The sequence below is a fragment of the Echiichthys vipera genome, assembly GCF_963691815.1.
Source record: "Echiichthys vipera genome assembly, chromosome: 9".
Lineage (NCBI taxonomy): Eukaryota > Metazoa > Chordata > Actinopteri > Perciformes > Trachinidae > Echiichthys > Echiichthys vipera.
Genome location: NC_139834.1, coordinates 16712495 through 16736846, shown reverse-complemented (window position 1 = coordinate 16736846; position 24352 = coordinate 16712495). Strand labels below are relative to the sequence as shown.

Here is a 24352-nt window from a genome sequence, read left to right as displayed (position 1 = left end):
GCAGGTGAAAATATGCAGTCCTTGTCATTACTGTTATGTGAGAATCAAAGGACATATCCTGATCACAAATAACACCCAGATTCCTCACTATGGTGCTGGAGGACAATACAACATAATCCAGAGTAACAACATATTTAGCTAATGAGTTTCGAAGGCTTTCGTGGCCAAGTACGATAACTTCAGTTTTTTCTGAGTTTAACATCAGAAAATTGCATCATCCAGCTTTTTATTTCCTTAATGCACATTTGAAGCTTATCTAACTGACCGATTTCTTCTGGTTTGATCGACAAATATAATTGTGTATCATCAGCATAAAAATGAAAATTAATGGAGTGCTTCCTTATAATATTTCCTAAGGGAAGCATATATAAGGTGAATAGAATCGGTCCAAGGACAGAACCCTGTGGGACTCTGTGACTGACTTTAGTGTGCATGGAGGATGCGATGGTCAATAGTGTCGAAGGCCGCACTGAGATCTAGTAAAACAGGTACAGAGACAAGTCCTCTGTCTGAAGCTATTAGAAGGTCGTTAGTCATTTTTACCAGTGCTGTCTTGGTGCTATGATTCATTCTAAATCCTGACTCGAAGTCCTCAAATAACTCATTATTATGTAAAAAGTCACATAACTGATTTGCGACTAATTTCTCGAGGATCTTAAAAGACCTTTAACATGTAAGTCCAGAGCTTCGGCTGGAACAGTAAAAGGTGTGTTGGTAATCAACATAGTAACTCTGCCAATTCACAATCCATGTTTAAAAAAACTCACTTGTTGATCAAGCTCCACAAAATGCCAAAAAAATAGAGCCTGCACTTAATCTTGATTTCCAAGCTAGTCTGTTTTCTGAGTCCTGACTGTAACGTGATGCATTCAATTCTAATTGTCTTTCCTCACCTGCTTGGGATTTCTGTGGTGAAAACTTTAGCCAAACCAAGCTCAGGTCTCTCACGTAATAGTCCCTCCATTGTTGACTATAGAGAGGTCAGCAAACGGTCGAGGTAGAACAGTATTCCTTATTAGCTTTTTCTGTCAGAGCTGTTTGTTTGAAGCAGGAAATGAAGATGATCAAATTTAATTTAAAAAATAACAGGAAAGCAATTACCTGTTATTGATTACCTTGTCATTTCTCGGAGCCAACGCAATAATGCCAATAGTTACAAATTCATGATTTTGAGTTTCCAGTCGCTTCAAGGTTTCTTGGAAATTAATTTGCACTGATGTTATCAATAATGCTTATAGCTCCAAGGATCTGATGTGAAACTAATCAGTTCTTTGGACCCTCAGATTTGATCGAATCTTCACAAAGATTCATTTGCAGGGCTGAAACAAAATGCAGAGATTTTTCTTTTCTTTTGAAAGGTTTTATTCATTTCATATAATACTGACACATGTACTCAATAGCGGTTAACAGGCGTTTAAAAACACAGATATTAAAACCATTAGAGCGTCAATTTATTTTTAGCCCTGTTGATTCCATGGACCTTTTTTTTTTTTTTTTTTTTACACGTTTACATGTTTCAATATACCATAACATCTACTTGGTATTAGTCTAACCTCACCCCTGAAAGGATTTTGTCCTTTGTCAAAAACAAAAGAAAAAAAGAAGACTGACAAACTGTCTCCCCAATTTAAAAAAAAAAATGGCATATGGCAAGCCGCAGACTATATAAGGTAAAATACTCTTATTGGGTGAAATCTGGAAAAAAAAGAAAAGGTTTGGTTTCAGATCTGAGAAACATTTTGACGGCATTAAGTGTGTCATATGTGGCACAGTTCAATTTAAATGTGTCTTCCTGACTACATGAGACAGCCATTCTGGATCCACTCCCCCTTTTTCTGAATGAAGTTTGTAATGAAGGATAGTTGTGTAAAATCCAGATGCCATTTATTCCCAGTATGCGTATGCAACACAACTAAGCCACTGAAGAGAGATGAAGAATACAGATTGTTGTAAAGTACGTTTTTTTTTGTCATGTAATCGAGTGCTGTTTAGGTCATAGTTCACTTTCTTGAAGTTGTTCTTTGTAGAAGCAGTACAGGATTTGTTGATGAAGTCCTCAGCAGTAAAGGACCACGGACACTAAGCTGTGTGATTTAAGACTGTTAGAGTCCTGTCTCTTCAGCCTCCACGTCTGGGTTATCCTCAGAGAATTGAAACATTTATTCTATTCCTCATAGAAGTCCATCTGAGTGTTGTTCCTCACCACTGATAGGTCCATTGTGCTGTGTAAGTAGCTCCTCCGCCATTTCTGCTCTTCTTAAGATGGGCAGGACTATCGGGTCACCTGAAACAGGAAGAAAAGAAAGTGGGTCACTGAAAATAGTCCCTTAAAAAAGGTTAGGATGAAGCCTGAAACAGAAAAGGTCACAGAACACAGTACGACGCCAATTAGAACATGTCAACTTGGTTTGAAATGATGCAGTGCCGTGCTGCGCGGTCTCCTATTTGGAAATAATGGAAAGTGATTCTTGTTGGTGGAGCACCGACAATGTGGCTAGCATGGTTTCTGTCTCTCTTGGCAAGACACTAAACAAGACACAGCTTGAATTATGGCAGTCGGCCCAAAATCCCTCACTTCTGTGCCTGGGCCTCTGCCATGTCATTTTTTTCTGTTTGTCGGGACGACTGCTCTAATCACACGGTGTGTTTATTTCGTCTATCCATCTTTCCTCCATCCATCTCTCGTTCTCTCATGCACTCACTTTTGGTTTATTTCAAGCTATTAGGAGACGTTTTCAACCGGCCAACGACCAAACAGACACAAATTGCTGTCTAACTGCCAGTGCTTGGGCATGTAATAGACCAGACTCTGCAAATCTATTCTTCTGTTTTCCTGAATGCCTTTCTTTCTCATTGTGTTTCCCCTCCTAGCCCCAACACATGCTGTCCCCTCTGTATTTCCTCTAGAGGGACTCTGTCTTTTGTTCGACCCAAGTGCCAGCTATCACTGAGAGAGCACAGAGGAGCATTTCCTCCAAGCTGGCAGCTGAAGCTGTTCTACTGTATCTGCTCTGGATGGCTCCAGGCCACTCTTCCTGGGCCCGATCCCATTGCCTTCAGGCGTCTACTCCTGTGCCTGATCAAAGAGTCTGCAGGCGTTTGTTGTCATGCCAGTTTACTATCCACGTGCACTGCTGCATTTCTGTTGCTGCTATGGTTTAAGGTGCTTCAAAGTCCCTTTAGGTGTTCATGCTCTTGCCCATTTAAATATGCCTTTAGGTGGCAGTTTCTGAGCCCAATTGAAAAGCGAGTTTAGGTAGTTAGATCTCAATTTAAAAAGAACACAGGCAGTGCTCAAGTGTCATCTATGTCTCATGAGTGCCATATTTTCTAGTGCTTATTCCACAAGCCCTGTGTACACTAGTCTGCTCAGGTGTCCATAAGGCAGATGTCGCCCTACCTCCTACATTATCCACACTCTTTCACTCACTTAGTCACACAAGAATAGATTATGGAAACTCGTCGTCTAATTTGTTTGATCTTGATTCGTTTTTTCCTTAATAATCTAAAAGTTGCATCAAACTACTTTACATACAGTAGGTCTCGATTCACAGTTTGTATTCTTTTTATCAAAAAGAATATGTTGTCTACAGAGATTGATAGTGTTTGCAGACTGTCACATCGGTTTAGTGTTGATGTCAGCTTTCTATATAGGGAGTGAAATACACATGCGCTGCTGACACCTTGTCATTTGTTTGTTAATGTGTGTATATGGCTGTGTGTGCATCTAAGCAAATGCACATACACATTTGCTGTGCAGTGTATGACAGCTCAGTGGTTTGGCAGCCCGGCCGTGTCTGTCTGCTCATCCATATGATATTATTTGGCATTGATCGAGCTGTCTTCCAACCCCTCCTCCTCTCCTCCTTTCCTGTGCTCCCAGCCAGGGATGGATGGAGAGTGCAAAACCCTTTTGTGTTTCTACCTGCTCTGTTTACCCAGACACAAGCATAAGCTCATAGAGGCGCAAAGTAACTCCCCTTCTGTTGAACCACCATGGGACTTATTTCGGGAAAAATATGTATGGTAATGAACAGGAAGATTTTTAGATCCCTTTTGAATTTTACCATGAATTACACATATGATGTTTGTCTATTTAAAAGATAATTTTGCAAGTCAACAAAGTCACAGTTGGTCGTAAAACTGTTGAAGTATAAGGCTGTGAAATGAATGAAGTCATAAGAAAGACTCACCCCAAAGTCGCTTGAGTGACATCTCGATGAAGCTACAACACCTGTGTGTCTTCTTATTCAATGCAATTATCTATTGTTACTTACACTAGCAACAGGTCTTGCTCGTTCTTTCGCTTCCCAGTTGATAAAAATTGTCGCTGGATATGTTGATGTGGATGTGTTTCTGGAACACAGCTAAGTAAGCTAGCGAGAAAGCTAAGCAAGCAAGGTGACGTGTATTGTGTGAGAGGAGAGATGTAGTTCACTGAGCGGTTTCACACAGAACTAAATAGTACTACATCAAACCTACGATGAAGCGCGGCTTTCTTGACTGGCAAAATTATCTTTTGAATTGACAAACATCACATGTGTAATTCATGGCACAGTTCAAATTGGATCAAAAAAATCTGTCCCTCTCCATTCAACACCATACATATATATTTTTTTAAATAAGGCCTTATGTGATCCACCAGAAGGGGAGGGACTTTGCCTATCTATACTCCAATATTACTATCACCTCTACTATCAACCTCTCCTCTCCGCTTTACACCTGTTCTTTTCTTTTCCATCCATCTTTCCCTGGCTCTGTCGTCCTTGTTCGCTCTCCATCGTCAATTTCAATTTACGAGCAGGTCTTAATGGGACTATAACAGAACGCTCGATGCTATTGATCTCGATGCCTGCGCATCTTTACCTCAATGTACCACACTAGGGGAGAAAAAAAACTCTTTTCATCATCAGACAAACACATCAGCTAACACACTCACATGTTTGTAAACACACACACACACACACACACACACACACACACACACACACACACACACACACACACAAACATCATTGATCAAAGACCTGAATGGAAGGGACAGCAAATATTTGTGCTCTTTCAAACTACAACAGAGTCAGTGATAAAGCGTTGCGTGGCTGGAACTGGTTTGATTTGATCTTGTTCAGGAAATTCTAAATGAGCTCTTCGGGTTTGATAACACTTAATGCATGAGATCAGATATATGAATCAACTTCTGAATGGCACTCACATATTCAGAAATTACATCATCTTCATATCTGATCAACCCTTGTGTGCCTCTCTTTTCAATTATGCCTTTTACATACTCCAAGACCACTCTGTCATTTTCTATTTCTATCACTTTGTCTCTTTATCTTGCTGTGATGTAAGCGGTAAATTTGGAAAGTGCAGTAACACTTCTGAGCAGCCTAACGCAAATTTGAGATTGGGCCGGCAGCTAGCCGAAAACTATTTCGGGGTGAGGATAAGAGGAGGAGCTGTGAAGGAAAGAGTGTAACTTGACGGGGCGAGATCCACTTTGCTAGGTGAGAGGTGAGCAGAGGAAAAAGTAGGGAAGGAATTCTTAATCAGTCAGGTGTATTGGAGACTCTCTGAGTGTTTTAAAGAAAGAGAGAGTGGGAAAGAGAGAGGAGTCCACATGTGTGCTAAGCTTTACTTATCCCTCTCTTTTACCCAAGGAGATGCACTCTCCCTCTTCTGACCACGCCTTCAATCAATTATTTAGGCAGAAAACAAAGGTCTGCACCCAGTCATGAATAATGGAAGATGAGAAGGCAGAGAGAAGCATGGAGGTTAGAAACAGAAGCATACAGTGACAAGACGTGAGTCTTGCACAAATTCCCTTCTATGACAGACAGCTAAGAGTTTGCTCAGGTCAGGCCACTGAAGAGAAACCAACAGGTGTGTGAGCAGATACAATGTACCACACCTACATACACACAGTAGACATGGGACAATATGAAAATTTCATGTAACGATTATCCTGACAAAAATAATTGATATGATGATATTATCCTCATAATAATAATAATAATAATAATAATAATAATTAATAATAATAATCAAAATATACAATCTTAAAATGGCACTAAAACACACTGGAATCACTTTATATTACTACATTAAGACACAAATGATGTAGGACACACATCTTTTTTAGTGAAAAACAAATGATCTTCAATAAGGTTATCATATATCATGAGGTCTACCTTGTTAAAAATGTCATAGTAGTAGTCTATAGTACTTGCACGGACTTGCAACGAAATTTTAAATGATCATGCTTTCATTTCTTTTTGTTGTGGTTAATAAACACACAGCACTGTTAATTGTACATGCACTTTCACTACTTGATTTGAACTGTAGCGTATGGGCTGTGGCCAAATTAACGATTGCAGACAATTTGCCTGACAAGTCACTTGTTAGGGATATTCACGATTATCCTGATACTGGAAATCCATCATGATTAACTTATTGTGAGCTTTTTTTATTGTGATCTGCGATATATAACCATTATTGTCTCATCCCTAAAACACACACACATAAAGAATGGACAGAAATTGATAAAAAATTGAGGAAATACAAGGAAGTCGACACACAAATTCACAAGGAGCACATACTGTATTATGGGTTAACCAGAGCGTAAAAACTATCCGAGGACAATTACCACTCGAGTGTATCTGCTGTAGTGAGTTGTTTTTGCATCGAGTCAGATGGCATTCCAGTCAGACGCAGGGAAGCAGGGCAATAGGAGTGAAGGGAATTGCAATGTTCTTGCTCCCTGCGTGTGTGTATCTGTGTATCTGTTATTTGCCTTGTTCCCGTTGGCCTTGTTTTTGTTCAGAGATTGTTTGATGTGAGATCCAAGATGGGCAGGATGAAAAAGTAAAAAGGGAGAAGTTGGGTGAGAAAAAGAATGATATTGCGGGGAAAATAGAAAGGAGTAGAGAATGGAGACAGAGATAGGACAGAGATATAACACAACGTGTGGGTCACTTATTGGTTGGTCTGATCTTGTGTTTGTGCATGCATGTATGAGGAACACCAACCTTTGTGGTCTTGACTTTGTTGCCTGTGCTGCAGCTCCATCCTGTGAGGTCTGGGAGAACCTTACACTCCTCACCGTCCATACACGGCTGCATCTGACACCACCACTTCTGGGCTACAATAGAGGCTGGGGGAGGAGAGAGAAGAGGGTGCAAGTATCTAATTTGTTAAAGATGTGACTATGTTTGTGGGTGTGCATGCAGACCGTGCAATTTCAACTCCAAGCTTTTACTGGAAAAGTTTCCATCCATCCACCAGTTTTAAACAAATTTTTAGAGAATCTGCAAATTCATCTGCAAATTCATATACCGTTATGCGAATATTAGTGGGGCACATCAAAATAAACAGCACCATAAGCACCAATTCTCCAGCTGGGTGCCATAAAAGCTTTTCAGAAAAAGAGGGCACAACAGGATGATGTAAATAAAAGTCAACCCATAACCAATTAAAACGATGTGGAACGCGTAATGAAATATGGAAACATGTTTTCATCCGCCACACTTTATGTCTCTAAGGTGAAGCGGTAGACCTATTTGGAGAAAAATCTGGCAGCAACGCTCATCATTCTGGGACAGGAAAAGAAATATAAATGTATCATCTGTTTTATTCTGTATAAAAAATTAACTGATGAAGTGCCTTTAACCAACACAACAGGCTTAGAAAGACTAAACACACAGAAAAGGAAGATGATTAAACAAAAAAGTAAAGAAAAAAAGTTATAAAATAACACTCACCACAGTTAAAGCTGACTGACTGATTACACTGAATATGCGATTATAGGAAGGTTGAATTTCCTTTCTTTATCACTCCACAGCCAGTTAACAAGTAATTAAATGTTTAGCACGTTAATGATTGTCACACCAACTTTGTAACTTAAATGCTTGCATACCATCCAGTGACATAATTCCCAGGGGATTAGTGACACTTTCTGAGAAAGATAATTGTCTTTAACAGCCAAACTTTGCCATGGTGTCTTTTTTTCCCCCTTTTTTTTTAAAAGAAATTAATCAGATATTGCAGATGGTAGCCCTGTTAAGTACAGAAGTCCTAGTACAAAGCTTAGGCAGACTTTCATCAAGTCATCATTAAGTGGTCTGTCAGAATCTGTGTTAACTCAATATTGAAGTCATACCCGCCAGCAGTTCAAGAGTTTTATGGTTAAGAAGCTCTTTTCAAGTGGGAAAAGACATGAGCACTTACAATGTATTGAATTACTACAGTATGTTGTTAGAAATGATTCCTTACTTTTAATAATAAAAATGTAGGAAAGCTAAGTAAAACAATTCTTACCTTTCTGGCATTTTTAAACTTTTCTTTTGTAATCTTAAAACGTTCCTAATAAGTGTATGGCACACTAAAATGTAAAAGAAATCCACCAGGTGTTAAAACTCATCAATATTCAATTCGTACATATTTCTGATAAAAGTCTGATTTGCTGAGCTACCTGTCTGTCATCTGTTGCTTTGTTTCACTTGTGCTGCTTATGCTGCGTTCGAGTGCCATGTCAAGTCTGAAGTTTCAGACCTCCAACCAGGCAAAGGAGTAGGTAGATCTCCCCCAAATTCACTAGTAGGAGGTTCCACTTGGACAGACATTCCAGTGCATTTTGCCTAATTGGAGGTCTGAAACTCTGGACTTCCTGTTGTACTAGAACCCAGCATTCCTCTGATTGCGCATGTTGGGGTAGCGTCAGAGGTTAGGCAGGGGGGAAAGGTTGGGACTTTGGAGGGAATTGCTGTGAGGCATGCAAGAAAGGTAAGAATTGCTTTAACTCAAGTACTGTACTAACTGTAAGTACAATTTGAAGGTACTTGTAACACACTATAGTATTTTTATTTTTTGCTACTTGACCCAAAAGTATATCAAAACATTTAAAGTGAGCTCCACTACTGTTTACATGTAAATGCATCAATAACAATGGTCCATTGATATAATGATACACTGATATAACGCATGCTTGTATTTCTAAAATGTGGCATCACTACTTTTACTTAAAGGGGTACTTTTCGCCTGGTTATTTTCAACCAGGTCTATTGCATGGCATTGTGTTCAGATGAATGATTTCAGAAACCACAAGCAAAAGATTAGAGTCAAATTTGTGATTAATCTCTGACAACCAACTTTGCTCACAAATATTGTTACTGTGGTCATTCACCTGGTGGGTTACACATGTCAACTGTGAATTCTACAAAATCTATGTAGTTAAAGGTCTTATGTCATGCTCATTTTCAGGTTCATACTTGTATTTTGGGTTTCTACTAGAATATATTAACATTCTTTAATGTTCAAAAAACACATTATCTTTCTCATACTGTCTGTCTGAATATACCTGTTTTCACCCACTGTCTGAAAAGCTTCGTTTTAGCGCCTGTCTCTTTAAAACGCCCATTTCTGGTATCTCTGGTATTTCTGCACCGTCATTGCAGCTGGGGAATGACTGTGATAGCACTTTCTTACTATAAACTGTGACATCATAACTGTACAGACGTCCTAATGGCTCTGTTAAAGAAACAGTTTCTGAATACCAAGTGCCACAAAAACTGCAGTCTGTCAATTGCCCCTGTTTAGAGCTGCAGGCGGGGTAGGATACTGATTTTGTGGACACAGGAACAGTAGCCAGGGGGATTTTTCGGTCATATGGGTACAGTGAGAAATCAATTTTACATAGTGGGTTTTTCTGAGTTTAAGGTGTGTAACTCCTTGGTTTTCTGTATGTTGATTAACATAACAATTGACTGGCATTCAAGCTGTGGGTGAGTGCTGGGGAAATTGTGAGAGGGGGTCACATGGGGGGAGAGGGGTCACATGGGGGTTGCAGATGGGGACAATTGGTGGTCGTAAAGCATTGATAACATCTACTGGGGTCATGAACATTGGGTGGTGTGCTGTTGTTATTGTTACTTTGATGTTCTTGTGTTTGTAAGGTGCTTTGATGTGACTGTATATATTCTGAAGCTATCTGGAGAAAGGCAGAGAACATTTGGACCCCGTTGTGGTAGCGTCTCTCCTGTATGCAAGCAGCTTAGTAAAGACATGAGTTGAGAAACACTGAGGACTAGAGAGTTTCTTTCACAGTACATTTTCTGGCCTAGAATTATCAGCACTACTGCAAAACGAAGCTCATTTGTGTGTAGAACCCCAGATTGACATGTGGGTCTACACGATGCCGATTTGCTTTAAGGATTCATGTTGGGAGTCCTTTTTATGTTCACATGACTTTGAGTAAAGTGCACAGTATAGTAGCAGAAACACCTGAATTCCTCCTAATGTAGCATTATACTTATCCTGCCACTCAGGAGAATACTTAAGCGGTTCTGAATAGTTCTGATTTCTGTTTCATTTCTGTTTTCTGTTTATCTAGCCGGAGTAGGCATTTCATTTTTTTTGAATTGCTTATCTGTGCAATTAATCCTCATGAAATCATCTTTGTTGCTTACCTGACTTCATTACAAAAATATAATTGACCAAGCAAGAAACAATGTTGGACAGGAAAGCCGGGACAGTGGGGTTTTGAAGGTTCTGTAATGGGGCCTTCTGTTCAGTGGCTACAAGAACACCTACAGTATTTTGGCTCAATTTTTTTTAGATCAATTGACTGAGGGGAGTAGCCCACACTAGAACACATGTTAAAATTGAACAGATGTATGTAGTATAATGTAATTAACAGGGTCACACTAAGCAATGTTTTTGAGTGCCACATTAGTGAGGATTGTGAGAATATAAATTATATTTCAGACAAAGACACCTGTGAGGGAATTGACCATTTATAGCAAATGGTTGTTAGATTTGTCGAAAAATACTCTGCTCATTAAGGGGGCTCTCAAAGAATTAGAGCAGTAACAAGATTTGTACTGGGAGAGCTAATCATTCACTTCCAAACATATACAGTATGTATAGTAAATCTTAGTTAAATCAGGAATACATATGGGATGATACAGAGTCTTTATTCATGTGTGACCTGCTTTGCTATCTTTCTCTTCCTGGAAAGAGAACCACAATGGAAATAATTATATATTATAATTATCTTAGAACGGTTTTGTGTTATCCTTTTTTCAGGTGTAGTATATGTCTTGCTATATATGTATTTATTTTTATATGTCAAATAAATCAAATAAAGTCAAAGGTAGCTAAACATACTAAAAGGAGGTAAGGGTGGTGGAGAGAGCACATCAGCAGAGTAATAGCAGAGTATCCTCCGGTGTATTGCAAGCCCTGTGGCCCATCAGGCCTAAGCATCATAAATGCTACAGTAAAAGTGGGGCGGCGTTGTGGAAACTTACATAGTCATGTTTTAAATCACCACTCACTCTACTCTTAGTGTAAAAATCGGGTTATAATGGCTGTACTGTGCACCTGCATGAATGTGATTGGATGATTTTTTCTTCCAGTCCTTTCTTTTTAAACTAAAATGCTGCTGACTGGGTGTTGTTTATCTGGGTCAAGATCATCCTCCTGAATTTGGTATTTTCAACACTGTGAGGGCACACGTCCCAGTAAATAAAACAGCTTGTCATGGCTTCTGTAACCAGGAGGAGTTAAGTGGCCATATACTCCGTCAGTACTGCTTGTCAGATGGTCAAAGAGCTTTCTGATTTTGACTTAGGCTTAGGCTGTGTCTTACCATTTCTGTAAGTGTACGAAACTGACAATCTGACATCTACACCCACAATTAACACCATGATTGGCCAGCTGTGTGAAGGTGGGAAAAGGGACAGTTTGAGCTTGTTTCTCTAGCTCAGATGTTTCATTCTTGAGTAATAAAAGCACAACTTTGGAGCTCTGCCTGATACCTGCACTATACTTCATTATCATACACAAACAAAAATATGTGGTACATACCATCTACACAGGAGGGCATGGCCCGTGTGGTGCCAGCGACCTGCCCAGGAAAGCAGGAACATTTGACAGTCTGGGATCTCTCCTCGATCTTGTTCTTGTTGCAGCAGCGATGGGCAGCAATCACCTCACACGTCCCTGCTTTCACATGCACTGTGGACAGAGACACACTGTTTTCAGTACACCAGGCTCATTTACTCTTTTTTTTGTTATCAGATTAACCTGGTTCCAGACCAATAAATCATTGGCAAAGTCTCTTCCAGCATTTGAAATAGTTATGGTGTTGTGGTCAAAATCTGTGTTGTTGAACTTTGTTGGTGTGTAGGAAAAGGAGGACATTAGATACCTGTGCTTAATCTAGAAACGGCCACACAAAAATTGCCATAAAAAATGAAATAATAACACTTAAAGGATATTATGCTATATTATAATTATGATATTATTAAGAACATGTTTACATGCTTTAGTTTTTTTTTTTAAAAAACATTCTTGTTCTCATACAGTCTGTCTGAATATACCTGTATTAACCCTCTGCCCCCCCCCCCCCCCCCCCCCCCCCCCCCCGGAAAAAGTCCAGTCTGCTCTGATTGGTTAGTGTTTCTGGGACTTCTGTATTCGTGCTTCCGGTGTCTCTGCACTGCCGTCGCAGTATCTGTAACATCACTGTAGTGGCACTTTCTACCTATATATAGTATAGTTGGGACATCACAACCGTACAGAAGTCCTGACGGCTCGTTTAAACACACAGTTTCTGAATTTGGAGGATTTGCATTTGGATTGACAGTTTTTATATAGCACCTTGTCCTGATTTATGATGAATTAAAAAAAGACATAGCAATCTTACTTTCAGTCATTGCCAAAGGGCTCAGAAAAAATAGCCACCCCTTTGCCAAATGAGGACTAGCAATGGCATGGTATGAACATGATGCCAAATTGAATAATGAAGTGAAATGAAAGGGCAATTCAGTGTGATTATGAGACTATTATCAGACAGCCATGAGCTACACAAGACCAGTTTACAATCAAAATTAATTAAGATTATCTATTTATGCACTGATGCGTGTGCACAAACAAAATCATGCACCCACGTACAAATACATATTTAGCTTACAGACACTCACACATAGCAACTCACAGATATACCAAATATCAAAGTCCCAGTTTCCTACTGCAAGCTTACTGAGCCACAGCTGTTCCTTTACTAAGAGGCTCGTCTAGAAAATGCATGTTATGAGTCTTGAAGACCTTCTGCAATACACAAGGAATTAAATGGTAAATGGAAGAGAGAAAAACAACCAATGATTTTATTAGAATATACTGATTGGATTGTATGCTATAGCAATTCCAAGTGAGAATTAGCTTTAATACGAATGAGGGTTATACGTAGGAAGGCCCTGCATTTCTTCTATAGCTACCACTCTGTGTGTGCACATTTATGAATACAGCTGTGTTGTTAATTAACAACAAGTCCACCCCGAGCACAGAAGTCCCTTGAGTCAGCTAAAAGAGAGGGAACAAAGAGATCACTCTATATTTGAAGATTTGTGATGTCAACACATGGTCCTTTCATACCAGCCTTTCATCAAATACATGAAAATGTCAAGGACAAACAATAAGCCTTGTCAAGAGCACTGTGTGTAAGATAACAGCCTGTACGCATCCGTGCACGCTCGTTTGTACCTACAATGAGTACGGTTCACATCTTCAGCTATGCTTTACTTTGCATGATGTGTGTTTGTGAGTGTACATGCACATGTTTGTATAGTCTTATGGTTGCATAAGTCTGGTGTGTTCATTTCGACTTTTCACACAGTTGTTGGAAGTTACTGCTATTTCCATTACAAAAGATTCCGCACATAATACAACAAAGGGTGCACACTGCGTGGCAATGAAGACTGAAGCAGCTAACAATGACTCCACACCGTCCAAAGAGTATTTAAAATTGAGGCGAGCCGAAATGAGAGACAGAGTATGAATATGTTTAACAGGCTAACAGAGATTTGAAAAGTTCTTAATTTGCTCTGTTAATGAGAAAAAGACAAAGCAGCAATCCTGCAAAGCCCAGTCCAATTAATATCTCAGTGAAAAAAGGCACAGTCTAATATCTCACCCACTGTGTGTCTGCCTTTCATTGTTCTTTCATGGCTTCTGATTTCCCTTTTTGATCCACTGGCAGTGGATAGTGATGTTGGTTGATTGATCTGTCGGTCGCAACACTATAGGTACTCAAAAAGATATCTCATCATCTACAGATTACCACAAAATTTGGTGTCAATATTTATAATATTTATAATATTTATGGCGACCCAGAGAACGAGTGGATGATTTATGGTGGTCAGGCAGTGTTTCATTCATATACAAGAAAAATCCACACGAGACCTGAGCTTAACTCTGACACAAGCCTTCATAGTTCTGCATTTTCCGAACACTACTGACCATTCAACCATTACCACACATCATGCCACACTTTTATGATCCCCACAAGGTCTTTGTCCATTTTGGTTATTACATGACCTTTACTCAAACACAGACTTCAGGCCAAACTGTCAACTTTGTAGTAATGACAAATGAATGAGAACGAATTAATGAAATTGCTGTGAAATGTCCCGATTTGTTTCTCTCCCCCAAAGGATGAAATATATCAACTTTGCTGATACTGCAGCTACCTTTGTGCCACTCTTAAATTAAAATAGTTCACTATATATTGAATATTATAGTAAGCTGTTTACTTGTGTGCTTCCCCAGAGGGAGAACCTTTTAAAGTTATTTCTTGAGGTCACTTTGACATTTTATCTCCTTTTGTCACAAGGCTGGAAGAATATCTAAATCAACAGTCATTTATTCCGTCCAACACTTTCATGCCCTAGGCTAAAATGAACATTGCAGCCACTAGAGATTTCTTGTGGAATTTTGAGTTTTAGTTTTGTTTAATACTAATATATCTTATCTTGCCCTCTCTCTCGCTCTCTCTCTCTCTCTCTCTCTCTTTCTCTCTCTCTCTCTCTTTCATCTGGACTTCAGTTCAGGGAACCATGGGGGGTCAGACAGACTCTATGCAGTGGGGGGAGACACACACACACAAACACACACACACACACACACACACACAGTTAACACCCTAACCCAACTCCCTCCAGCATACACACACACACACACACACACACACACACATACACACACACACCCTGGCCTGTTTTTAGGCTCAGCACCTACAGTAGTAATTGACTCAGCATTAGTAAGAGCAGCGGTGCACTAAGCTGAGCATAGAGGAGTATAGAGGAGGCGGAGGTGAGAGAATATAGAGACTATAAAAGTTCATTCAGGCTTGATTACACAAATTAATGTTAATAGATGGCACTACATTCTTTCAATATGGACCACATGGTGAAATAAATGTGAGCTGGAGCCGTATGAAAGAATGGTTGAATGATTATTTTGGCACTGCTTGATTCATGGACAGACTTTTATGCACACTCTAATTGGCAGCTCAGTCTTGAGCAGACAGTTAATTTTTTTTTCATTTGACAACTTTTAAGCTATTACTTCTGCTAGGTGGCAGTAATGGTTTAAAAATCATAGACTGTGTTCTGTAGTTGCTCAGACAAGAAAACTGAAGACATGGGAAACGCTGAAGCCCGACTGACCAAAACTGTTTGATTATTATAATTGTTCTGAATGCTGCTATTCCTGGTTTTTCCAAATGCAGACAGTGGTAATCATCCTTCTTGAGGTCTGGTTGTGGGTTTAATCCTCCAAAACAAGATTTTTTGAAAATTGTTAAAACACAATCCTTTTTTAAAAGGATTATATACTCAATGTGTCAAAAAAGCTGTATTCACCGTACATATTTCACATTTGATAAAATGGAAACTGGCATTATTCACCTTTGTTAGGCTCATAGTTTGAGCTCATGTAGGTTTATTCTGCCTCAGAATTAATCCCAATACGTTTCATTTTTAAACAATCAAAAAAGTACTGTTTCTGGTGGATTTGTGTTGGATGTGAATATTTTAGGTATTTTGGTTTCATGCCTCTCTTGGCAGTAACATAATAGAGACAGCACATAATTTCAGACTGTAATTTCCTTTCTTGATATGACATGTCCCCACAACTGGAAGTAGGAGCTGCATTTAACACCAGGAGTTAAAAAGTAGGCAGGGCAAAGGCAGAAAATATGTCCCCGGTATTTTTTTTGATACTGATGTTGGTAATGTTGTAGTAAACGTACACCCAAATATCAATATCACTATCACAGAATCATGGAGCAAAAAGGGGATAAAATACATAAAATATGTAATGATAGATAGTTGTTCAATACTCACAGGGAAACAGCACTGCAAAGGCATATTGTGTGTACAGGGTTTTAGTTTGCTTTCTTAGCGTTGTAATACAACCAATTATGGCAATAGTTTGAGGCTGTGTTGTTCTAAGATGTTAATAATAAAAAATAAATCTGCCAGACTCTGATGAATACACACACAAAATTACACATTAATGCACACACTCACAAAAAAGCTATTTTACGCACTGCTAAAACAAGACAAGGACAAAACCTAGCAAGTGGCTGGAGCGCGTATGATCACACTGACTGCAGTGGAGGGTATATCCAGGTGTACAGGGTATACATCAGTGGTGGCTGCTGGTCTTTCAAGGAGGGGAAGCTCATTTTTCCGGCTTACATCATAAATGTGTTTATTTATATGTAAATTCTACCCTTTTTTCCTTTTCAAGAAAATGATCTGTGACCTTGTTGTACCAACTAGGCGTCTTTTATAGGGACTTGACCAGTGTACTCTCAATGGCCAGCAGAGCTAGGCTGCTTGAACGGTCTTGGCCCAGCTGGAGCTGCTGCGTCAGGCTACTGTGAAGTGTGACCGCCTGTGAGTGTGTGTAACCACAGAGTGACAGAACAGAGTCGCCATAGACAATGCTAGTCATTTTTTAACAAAGACAAAGTCACTGGGGATCGGTAGAGTCTACGGATCGGTTCAGAACAACGGAATGAAAAATTTGGAAAATTCTCCGGAGGCTGTTTATTCTTCAAGATCGCTGATTCGTTCATTTAGCTGTCAATCAAAAAAGGATTCCGCCTCAGACAGCTCATCCAATCATCATGCTGAAGCTGAGCGTCCAGGCCAGCATCCGGGTCCCATAGACCCCCAGAGACACTGAGTCTCCGATAGGTGGGACAAAGCCCAGCATTTATCCATGACCGAACAACCCGCTCTACGCTTCCCCATTAAAGTCAGTAGAAGGTGAGCGCCCGACTCTGTAAAGCGCTGTGGATGAATGAGAAGGAAGTTACGCTGGTTACCTGTGATAAGTAGCTGATTCTGAACAAAAGATGAAGGATTTCTAGCTCGTATTTAGTCAATGAAACTCAGTACATATTTCACCACTTTTTTTTTTTTTTTTTGGGTGACATTTTAAGGAAAGCTGAGCTTCCCTTGCAGTCTTAGAGCAATCACCACTGGTATACACACCTGTTTTTCTGGTGGATTACAGTACACCCTCCTATCAATGAAAAGCCATTGGAATATGAAGGAGAGTATACCCAAAGAGAATAACCTTCTCTTCTACCCAAATGTGGCCTAATGGTGTTGATGAGGTGGATGTACTACTAGGTAGATACTGTTTATTACGAGGAATAAATTAAAAAGTGTGTGTGTGAATGGGTGAATATTGCATGTAGTGTAAAGTGTTTGAGTGGTCGCAAGACTAAAATGGCGCTGTATAAATGCAAGTCCATTTACCATCCATCTCACCTCAACACTGCTATTTCATAAATTACCCCTTCTTTTCTCAATCTCTCTCAGCCACTTCAGCACATCATTTTCCCTCCTCTCTCACTTGCTCTTAGCTCTGCACAGAAAACTCAACAGGGTAGCAAACCATTATCCTCAATCACAGTCCCAAAATCAGAGAAAATTTACAGTTTCTATAGTGTGTTCTCCCTCTCTCAACCTATCCCTTTTTCACACTGTCGATGTCTCTCACCCTCTCTAAGCCCCCTCCCATTTCATCACATGGCATGAGGACTTGTTATCACTGCCTCTCTTAACACAGCAGTGGCTGTTAACCCCATTTACTAAGGATGACGTGCTACTGACAAAATAACAGATGGACAGTGCTCTGTGTGTGTGTGTATGTGTGTTTGTGTGTGTGTGTGTGTGTGTGTGTGTGTGTGTGTGTGTGTGTGTGTGGTGTGTGTGTGTGTGTGTGTGTGTGTGTGTGTGTGTGTGTGTGTGTGTGTGTGTGTGTGTGTTGTTTGGTTTCACTGACACACATGAAGTAATGAGATAGCTCTCATGGTCCCAGTGGGGTACTTCTTTCAAATGTCATTTGAACACACACACACACACACACACACACCCACACACACACACGTTGCACCATCTACCTTTACAGTATACTGAACGCTTCCCTGCAAAATTAGAAAATGAGAAGCATCACCAATAGAGCTTTACTCTTCATATCCATTAGTAGCCACAACCAAGGTAGTCATTGGTAGTCATTGGACAACCTGCTAGTAAAAATGATAATACATTTTATTTGTAAAGCACCTTTCAAAAAATAGTTACAAAGTGCTTCACAATGGTAAAAATAAAAACAGGAGCTAATCAAAACACTATTAAAAAAAAAGCATGATAAAAAGAAAGAAAATTGGAAGTAAAATTAGAATAAACTACAATAAAGTATACAATAAGAAATTAAAATAATAATTATACATTATTAGACATAGAAAGCAAGGAATACGCATTTAAAATCCCATTTTAAAAAGTTTCTAAGAGATTTAAAAGAGGACAAAGATGTGCCTTTGCTGATTTCCTCGAGCAAATAATTTCACAGCCACAGGTGCCTGACAGCAAAGGCCCGGTCGCCCCTGGTTTTCAATCTAGATCTTGGTATCTCTAAAAGGGACCCACTGGAGGATCTCGGGCTAATATTGGATTAAAAATGCATTAATATACTTGGGAGCTAGTTCCATCCAGGACTTAAAAGTGATAATTAAAATCTCAAAATCGATTCTAAAATGCACAGGAAGCCAGCAAATGAAGATAAAATTGGGATTGTATGTACTCTTTTGTTAGAGTAAGTCAGGATTCTGGCAGCAGCATTCTGAATTAACTGAATTCTGGGGGGGGGGGGGGGGGGGGGGGAGTAGTCACCATGTCACCAAGCGTCCTAATTTGTGAGGATCATTTTCTATTCTGACCAGGTAAACCTATTGGAAAGTAAAGTAATCCCAAATCTTTTCCCTGTGTCAAGCCCCCTCTATGTGTTCACAGCCAAATGCAGCTAATGTGACACCATGGTACACAGAAAGAGTTTTTGCCACTCACATCCATTGCGGAAGAAACAGCCAGAACTAAGTAGAACATTTTCTGAGCATCACACTCATTTAAAAACTACTCTTTAAATGATCTCTTTGATGTTTGCTCCAATACATATTTAACAGTCACAAAGAGCACCATTAAAATATTGCCCTCTTATTGCTTTTGCGTGATTCATGTCTGTAGGGCAGTTAGCCAGGTGGAGCCAGAGGACAGATGCTAATGTGAATGTGTTATGGGCACACACCGTAGGAAGGGGGAGAAAACATTCTGTTCAAGCAGCTTTCATGAGAAAGAATGTACTGACATTTTTAATTCATCATATTTTGATACATTTCTTTATTATGCATGTCAAGCAGCCAGTACCTATTGCTATGGAAACAAAAGCAGCTATTGTGTGGGATTGTAGACAATGAATGAACTATGTGCTGATTATATGTGTTTCGACATTTTCCAAGCAGCGCAGTCTTTTTTCCCCAAAAAAATTCTGTTGACACACTTGCAACGTCAAGAGAATATGTTGGCAAAGAAGCTACACCCGCTGAATATTCCTCAATAGGTCTGATTTAAGTACTGGCATGATGTATGAATGCACTTACCAGTGCGATAAATACATTGTTTAATTTTGTAGGTGCTGTTGTACAATGCTTCAATCACAGGAAAAGTCACTTTCATACTTTTGAAGTTGAAAAATACAAATTATTTGTTGTTCAGGCATTTTTAAAATAATTTTTTTGTTTTTTTAAAGACCTTCTGGCCGGCCCTAAATACCTGACACAGTGAAAATTATGCTTCTAATTACTAAATATATTCATGTTGCATAAAGATGCACTATATTAATCACATATTTAGTGTATACATATTTAAGTATTTCCCCAAGGCCCATCGTGTATTTTCAAAAAGAGCATATCTTGAAATGGAAATTCAGTTCAGACAGCTTACTAAGTCAATTGGATTACAACGTACATTTCTCAGTATGTGTGCGCAAATCAGTGCATGTATGTCCATGCATTTGTGTTAATAATTTAATTACATTGGCCCCATTGGAGATGGCACCATTCGTTATGAATCGTAAACACAGAGCCAATCAAAATTATGTTTCAGATCCTGCCAAAAACATTCACATTGAGAGAAAGGGAAACACGCGCACTCGACCACTGCTGCCTTCTCTGTCCTCTACCCTTTTTCTTTCCCTGTGAAAGGCTTCTGCAAGTCTACACCTCCAATAGTGTTGTGTGTTTGTGTTGAAGTTTGCATGACTACACTGTTCAATAGCAACACACTCATAGAGAGCTGCAGGAATGAGTCCTACAACCTGTAAATTAATTCTTATTTTTACACTTCCAGTTGCCTTGTCTCAAAGTCAATAGGACTTTCTGAATGGATTTTTGGTTAAATTCCCAAAATAAGGTATGTGGTTAACACAGGCTTAAGAGATTTTATTCTACAATACAAAATGTCAGTTAATATCCTACTTTTGAATTTTGAATGTTTCTTTGAAAAGTTTGTTTCTAAGAAGTGGCTCGCTGATCTACAAAGTCATCAGCTGCTGTGCAAGGTAAGCTCTTTTTCTTTTAAAGATTCTTTTTTGGGCAGTTTTTCCAGCATTTTATTAGATAGAACAGACAGGAAATGGGAGAGAGAGAGAGAGGGGGGGAGACATGCAGCAAAGGCTGCAGGTCGTAGTCAAACCCGCGGCCGCTGCCTTGAAGACCTTCAGTCTCTTTACAAGGGGCGACTGCTTTAATCACTGTGCCACCGGCCGCCCCAAGCTTTTTTTTTCACTTCAAAAATGTTAGAACTAGTGTTCATTTGTGAAGACTATCTTGCTGTTCAAAACCCATTGGCCCTCTGTCAAGTCAACCAGGGCCATGCTTACTTCCTTGTTGGCCTGCAAAATTGCGTCATCCCTGCAGCACTTTATGTCCTTCTTTGTTATTACTACCCTTGTGACTAGCAGGGAAAAAATATATGAGGGAAGAGGAAGAGCATGCATGACACTAGTCCAGGACCATGACACACCAGTGCATATTTAAGTCAATGGTTTATTACAAGCTCACTCCAGCTAAGAATGTACTGAGCAAAATGCCTTAAAAAAATACCTTTTAAGGTGCAGTAAGCTAACTGTTCAGCCTTCAATTATAACCTACTCTGCTGTTATGCTTAATGGGAAGTCATGCTAGTGCTAACCAGGGATCTGAATGCTTCTCAAAGAACAGAAATTAGCTCTCTAATGAAGGTTGGGGCTCTTAAAAGAACAGTTGTGTTGTAGTGAGATTGCGCTGTCAGTGATTTAACCTCCTCTTCAGCACAAAGTGGCTCTCCTCGTCGATCAGACGGGAGATACGATTCACTCTGCAATGACGGTTTTCTTCTTCTTTTTGTGGATTTCCGGCAGACCAGATGTCTAAGGGCACATTGCTGCCATTCACAGGTCATAGTTATAGCCATTATATTATATGCATAGTAACAGTCTGGTTTCCGTGATGTAGTCAGGGACCTCAACAATGGCGGCTTTGGTGATACTCTGAATGTTATCACGGAGAACTTTACGATAACGCTTACCGCAATCTCAAGGCTGATGCGCCACAGAAAAATATTGAAAAGTTCAATATTTTCAACCCACGGGTCGGACTTCATAGACGCGGAAATTGCATCTATCGCGTCAAATGCATCTATCGCATCTATTGCATCACGAGTAATGTGCAGCCCATCTTGAAATTCTTGCTTCTGTACATTGACTTTGTATGTAATCATGCTGCGCCAGTCACACCAATCACGTCTATTGTGTCCGGTTTCCCCCCCAGTTGTCTGTTAAACATAGAGCAGGAGTTTATTTTTTGCAAAGTTGTCCTAAAGTTTTCCCATTCCCAAAGCACAGCAAAATACAATGACACAGCAACACAGCAAAGTTGCATCACGTGGCTGATTCCTCCATATTTTTTCCAATGAAATAAACATGAGGACACAACACAATCTTGCAACAGCTGAAACTTAGAACTAGTGAACTCAATTCAGGGTGTCTTTAATTTATTGTAACACCAGTGCTGGTCATACTTGAACTGAATGTCTTGGTGGTCAGCAGTTTTGCGCTGACTTTCTTTCATGAATGGCATAAACAACTGCAGCAATCTGTAAGAACGGCCAGCAGAGAATGATTTTCCCATAGGCTCAATGTCTTTGATGTTGGCTGTAAATTAATGCTGCTATTTTATAGGGCTTTCACTGAGTTGCTTTGGTTTCAACCTTTTTACTAGGACCCTGGTATGGCAATCTGAATGTCCAAAACAAAAAAGATTGGGTAATATTGTGTAGGTGGCCATCAAGATCATCAGTGAGCAGCAGTCCTCCTGGTCAGATATCTTTATTGCAAGCTCTTAAGGAAGGCAGGATCGATTCTAGGGAATCTAGACCATCCTCTCTTTGAGGCATTTGATCTTGTCCCTTCAGGCAAGAGGTACAGGGCTCCCAGGGCAAAGTGCAATAAATCAAAAATCCTCCTTTTCCTAGTGCAGTAAATATGCTGCATTTGCACAAAAGGTAATTGTTACCTTGCACCTATGCACCTTTTGCTCACCCAGCACTTTATCTTATTCAGTAATTTTTTTACAATCACAATATTTCTACATGTTTTGATAGACTTTATCGTTGTACTGTTGTGTGTGGGCTGTCATGGTTTCTCTGTGCTTTGCTGCAAGTCGAATTTCCCCCTGTGGGTCAATAAAGAACGGAACTGAATGAGAAAATCAGTTATTTATGATTGCCCTCTAGAACAACACATGTAAGCCTTTAAATATCTATCAGTAACACAACATCATATGTCAGTACTTTCACAATCTCAGAACCCATCAGGTATCGGTTTGATGACGATTTATCCTCTGAGGGCTACAGCCAATACTTTAGGCTTTCCTGCGTAGCCAGTGAATATCGGGGCCAAGACTTCCTCTTTTGAGCATTGGTCATTGTTTTCAGTGTCATTTGAGATTTGAGATGTGAAAAATGGAGTTGGATTGGAACATCTCTCTTAACAGAAATAACGAAAAACAATTTCATATGCAGAATCTGTTTATACAGATTTGCACTATGCTACTACGCTATGGTTAAGCTAAATAAGCAAGTAAGTTTGAAACAACTTGGTTTAGGGAAGGGAAACATTTTGGTTGTTTGTGTTGAAATAACTATTTGGCCACTTTGGGGCAGTGGAAAAAAGTTGAAGCTGAACCCCTTTCATATTGTCATTTGGTACATCATTATTCAAAAAAAATATATTGATTGTCGTTAAAATAATAGCTACTTGGTCGGGTTTCCTGTTTCAAAAGTATGACAAAAGTAAATAAATTACCATAAAAAGAGTAAAATAATTGTATTATTGACCAAAATTTCTTCACAAATTATCAAAAATAAATCAGTAATAAGTAGTGCACAGATATATGAATGAAAGCTGAAGTAGCTGAATAACGTGATAGGTAGCACTTGTGTACTGAATGGATTGAGGAAGTCAAAACTAAAACATCAGCTACGAATCTGCCTCTGCTTACAAAAACAGCAGGTTGAGCTCAGACTGCAGGCCAAGGCTGCTCTGCACAGCACACACACACACACACACACACACACACACACGCACACAAACACACCCACACACAAACACACACACACACACACACACACACGCACCCACACACAGACTGTCATATCCCACACCATCCCTCAGTTCAGCAGCACTGAATGAGTGACTGACCACAATTGGAAACGGTTTGCTCATAGCGGTAGTTCCTGCACACGATGTGACAAAAATAGAGAGTGAAATCTGGCTCAACGGAATTTAGATTTGAAAGGAAAAACAAAATACTGTGGCCATCCACACAGAGGGGATCATCCCTTTCAGAGGAATATGCCTTGCCAAAAATCCCCCAACCCATTTAGATACACCCGTCAGCCTGCGCAGAAAACACAAACAGTCCCAAATACTCCTAACATTTCTTTCTAATTGCATTTACTCTTCTCTTTTATTGTCTCTCTTTCACCTCTGCAAAGTGACTGTTGTTTTAATTAAGGATGTGACGAGCTGCCTGCTGAACCACTCCATCTGTAACAGGCTCCACCCACCACCCACTCATCCCTGAACTAATCATCCTCCCTGATATGGGACTAGCTTG

The 24352-nt window shown here is 39.7% G+C and overlaps 1 protein-coding gene across 1 annotated transcript in view; it reads right to left on the bottom strand.

The window, feature by feature from the left end:
* Positions 1–5857: 5857 nt before the first annotated feature.
* LOC310952040 (chemokine-like protein TAFA-2) overlaps positions 5858–24352 on the bottom strand; it is a gene marked incomplete at both ends in the record, with an annotated part of 42680 nt that continues 24185 nt past the window's right edge. Inside the window, 3 exons of the mRNA XM_083920527.1 lie at positions 5858–5911; positions 7029–7153; positions 11866–12015. Coding sequence (XP_083776653.1) covers positions 5858–5911; positions 7029–7153; positions 11866–12015 — 329 coding nt within the window. The remainder of the gene's footprint in view (positions 5912–7028; positions 7154–11865; positions 12016–24352) is intronic.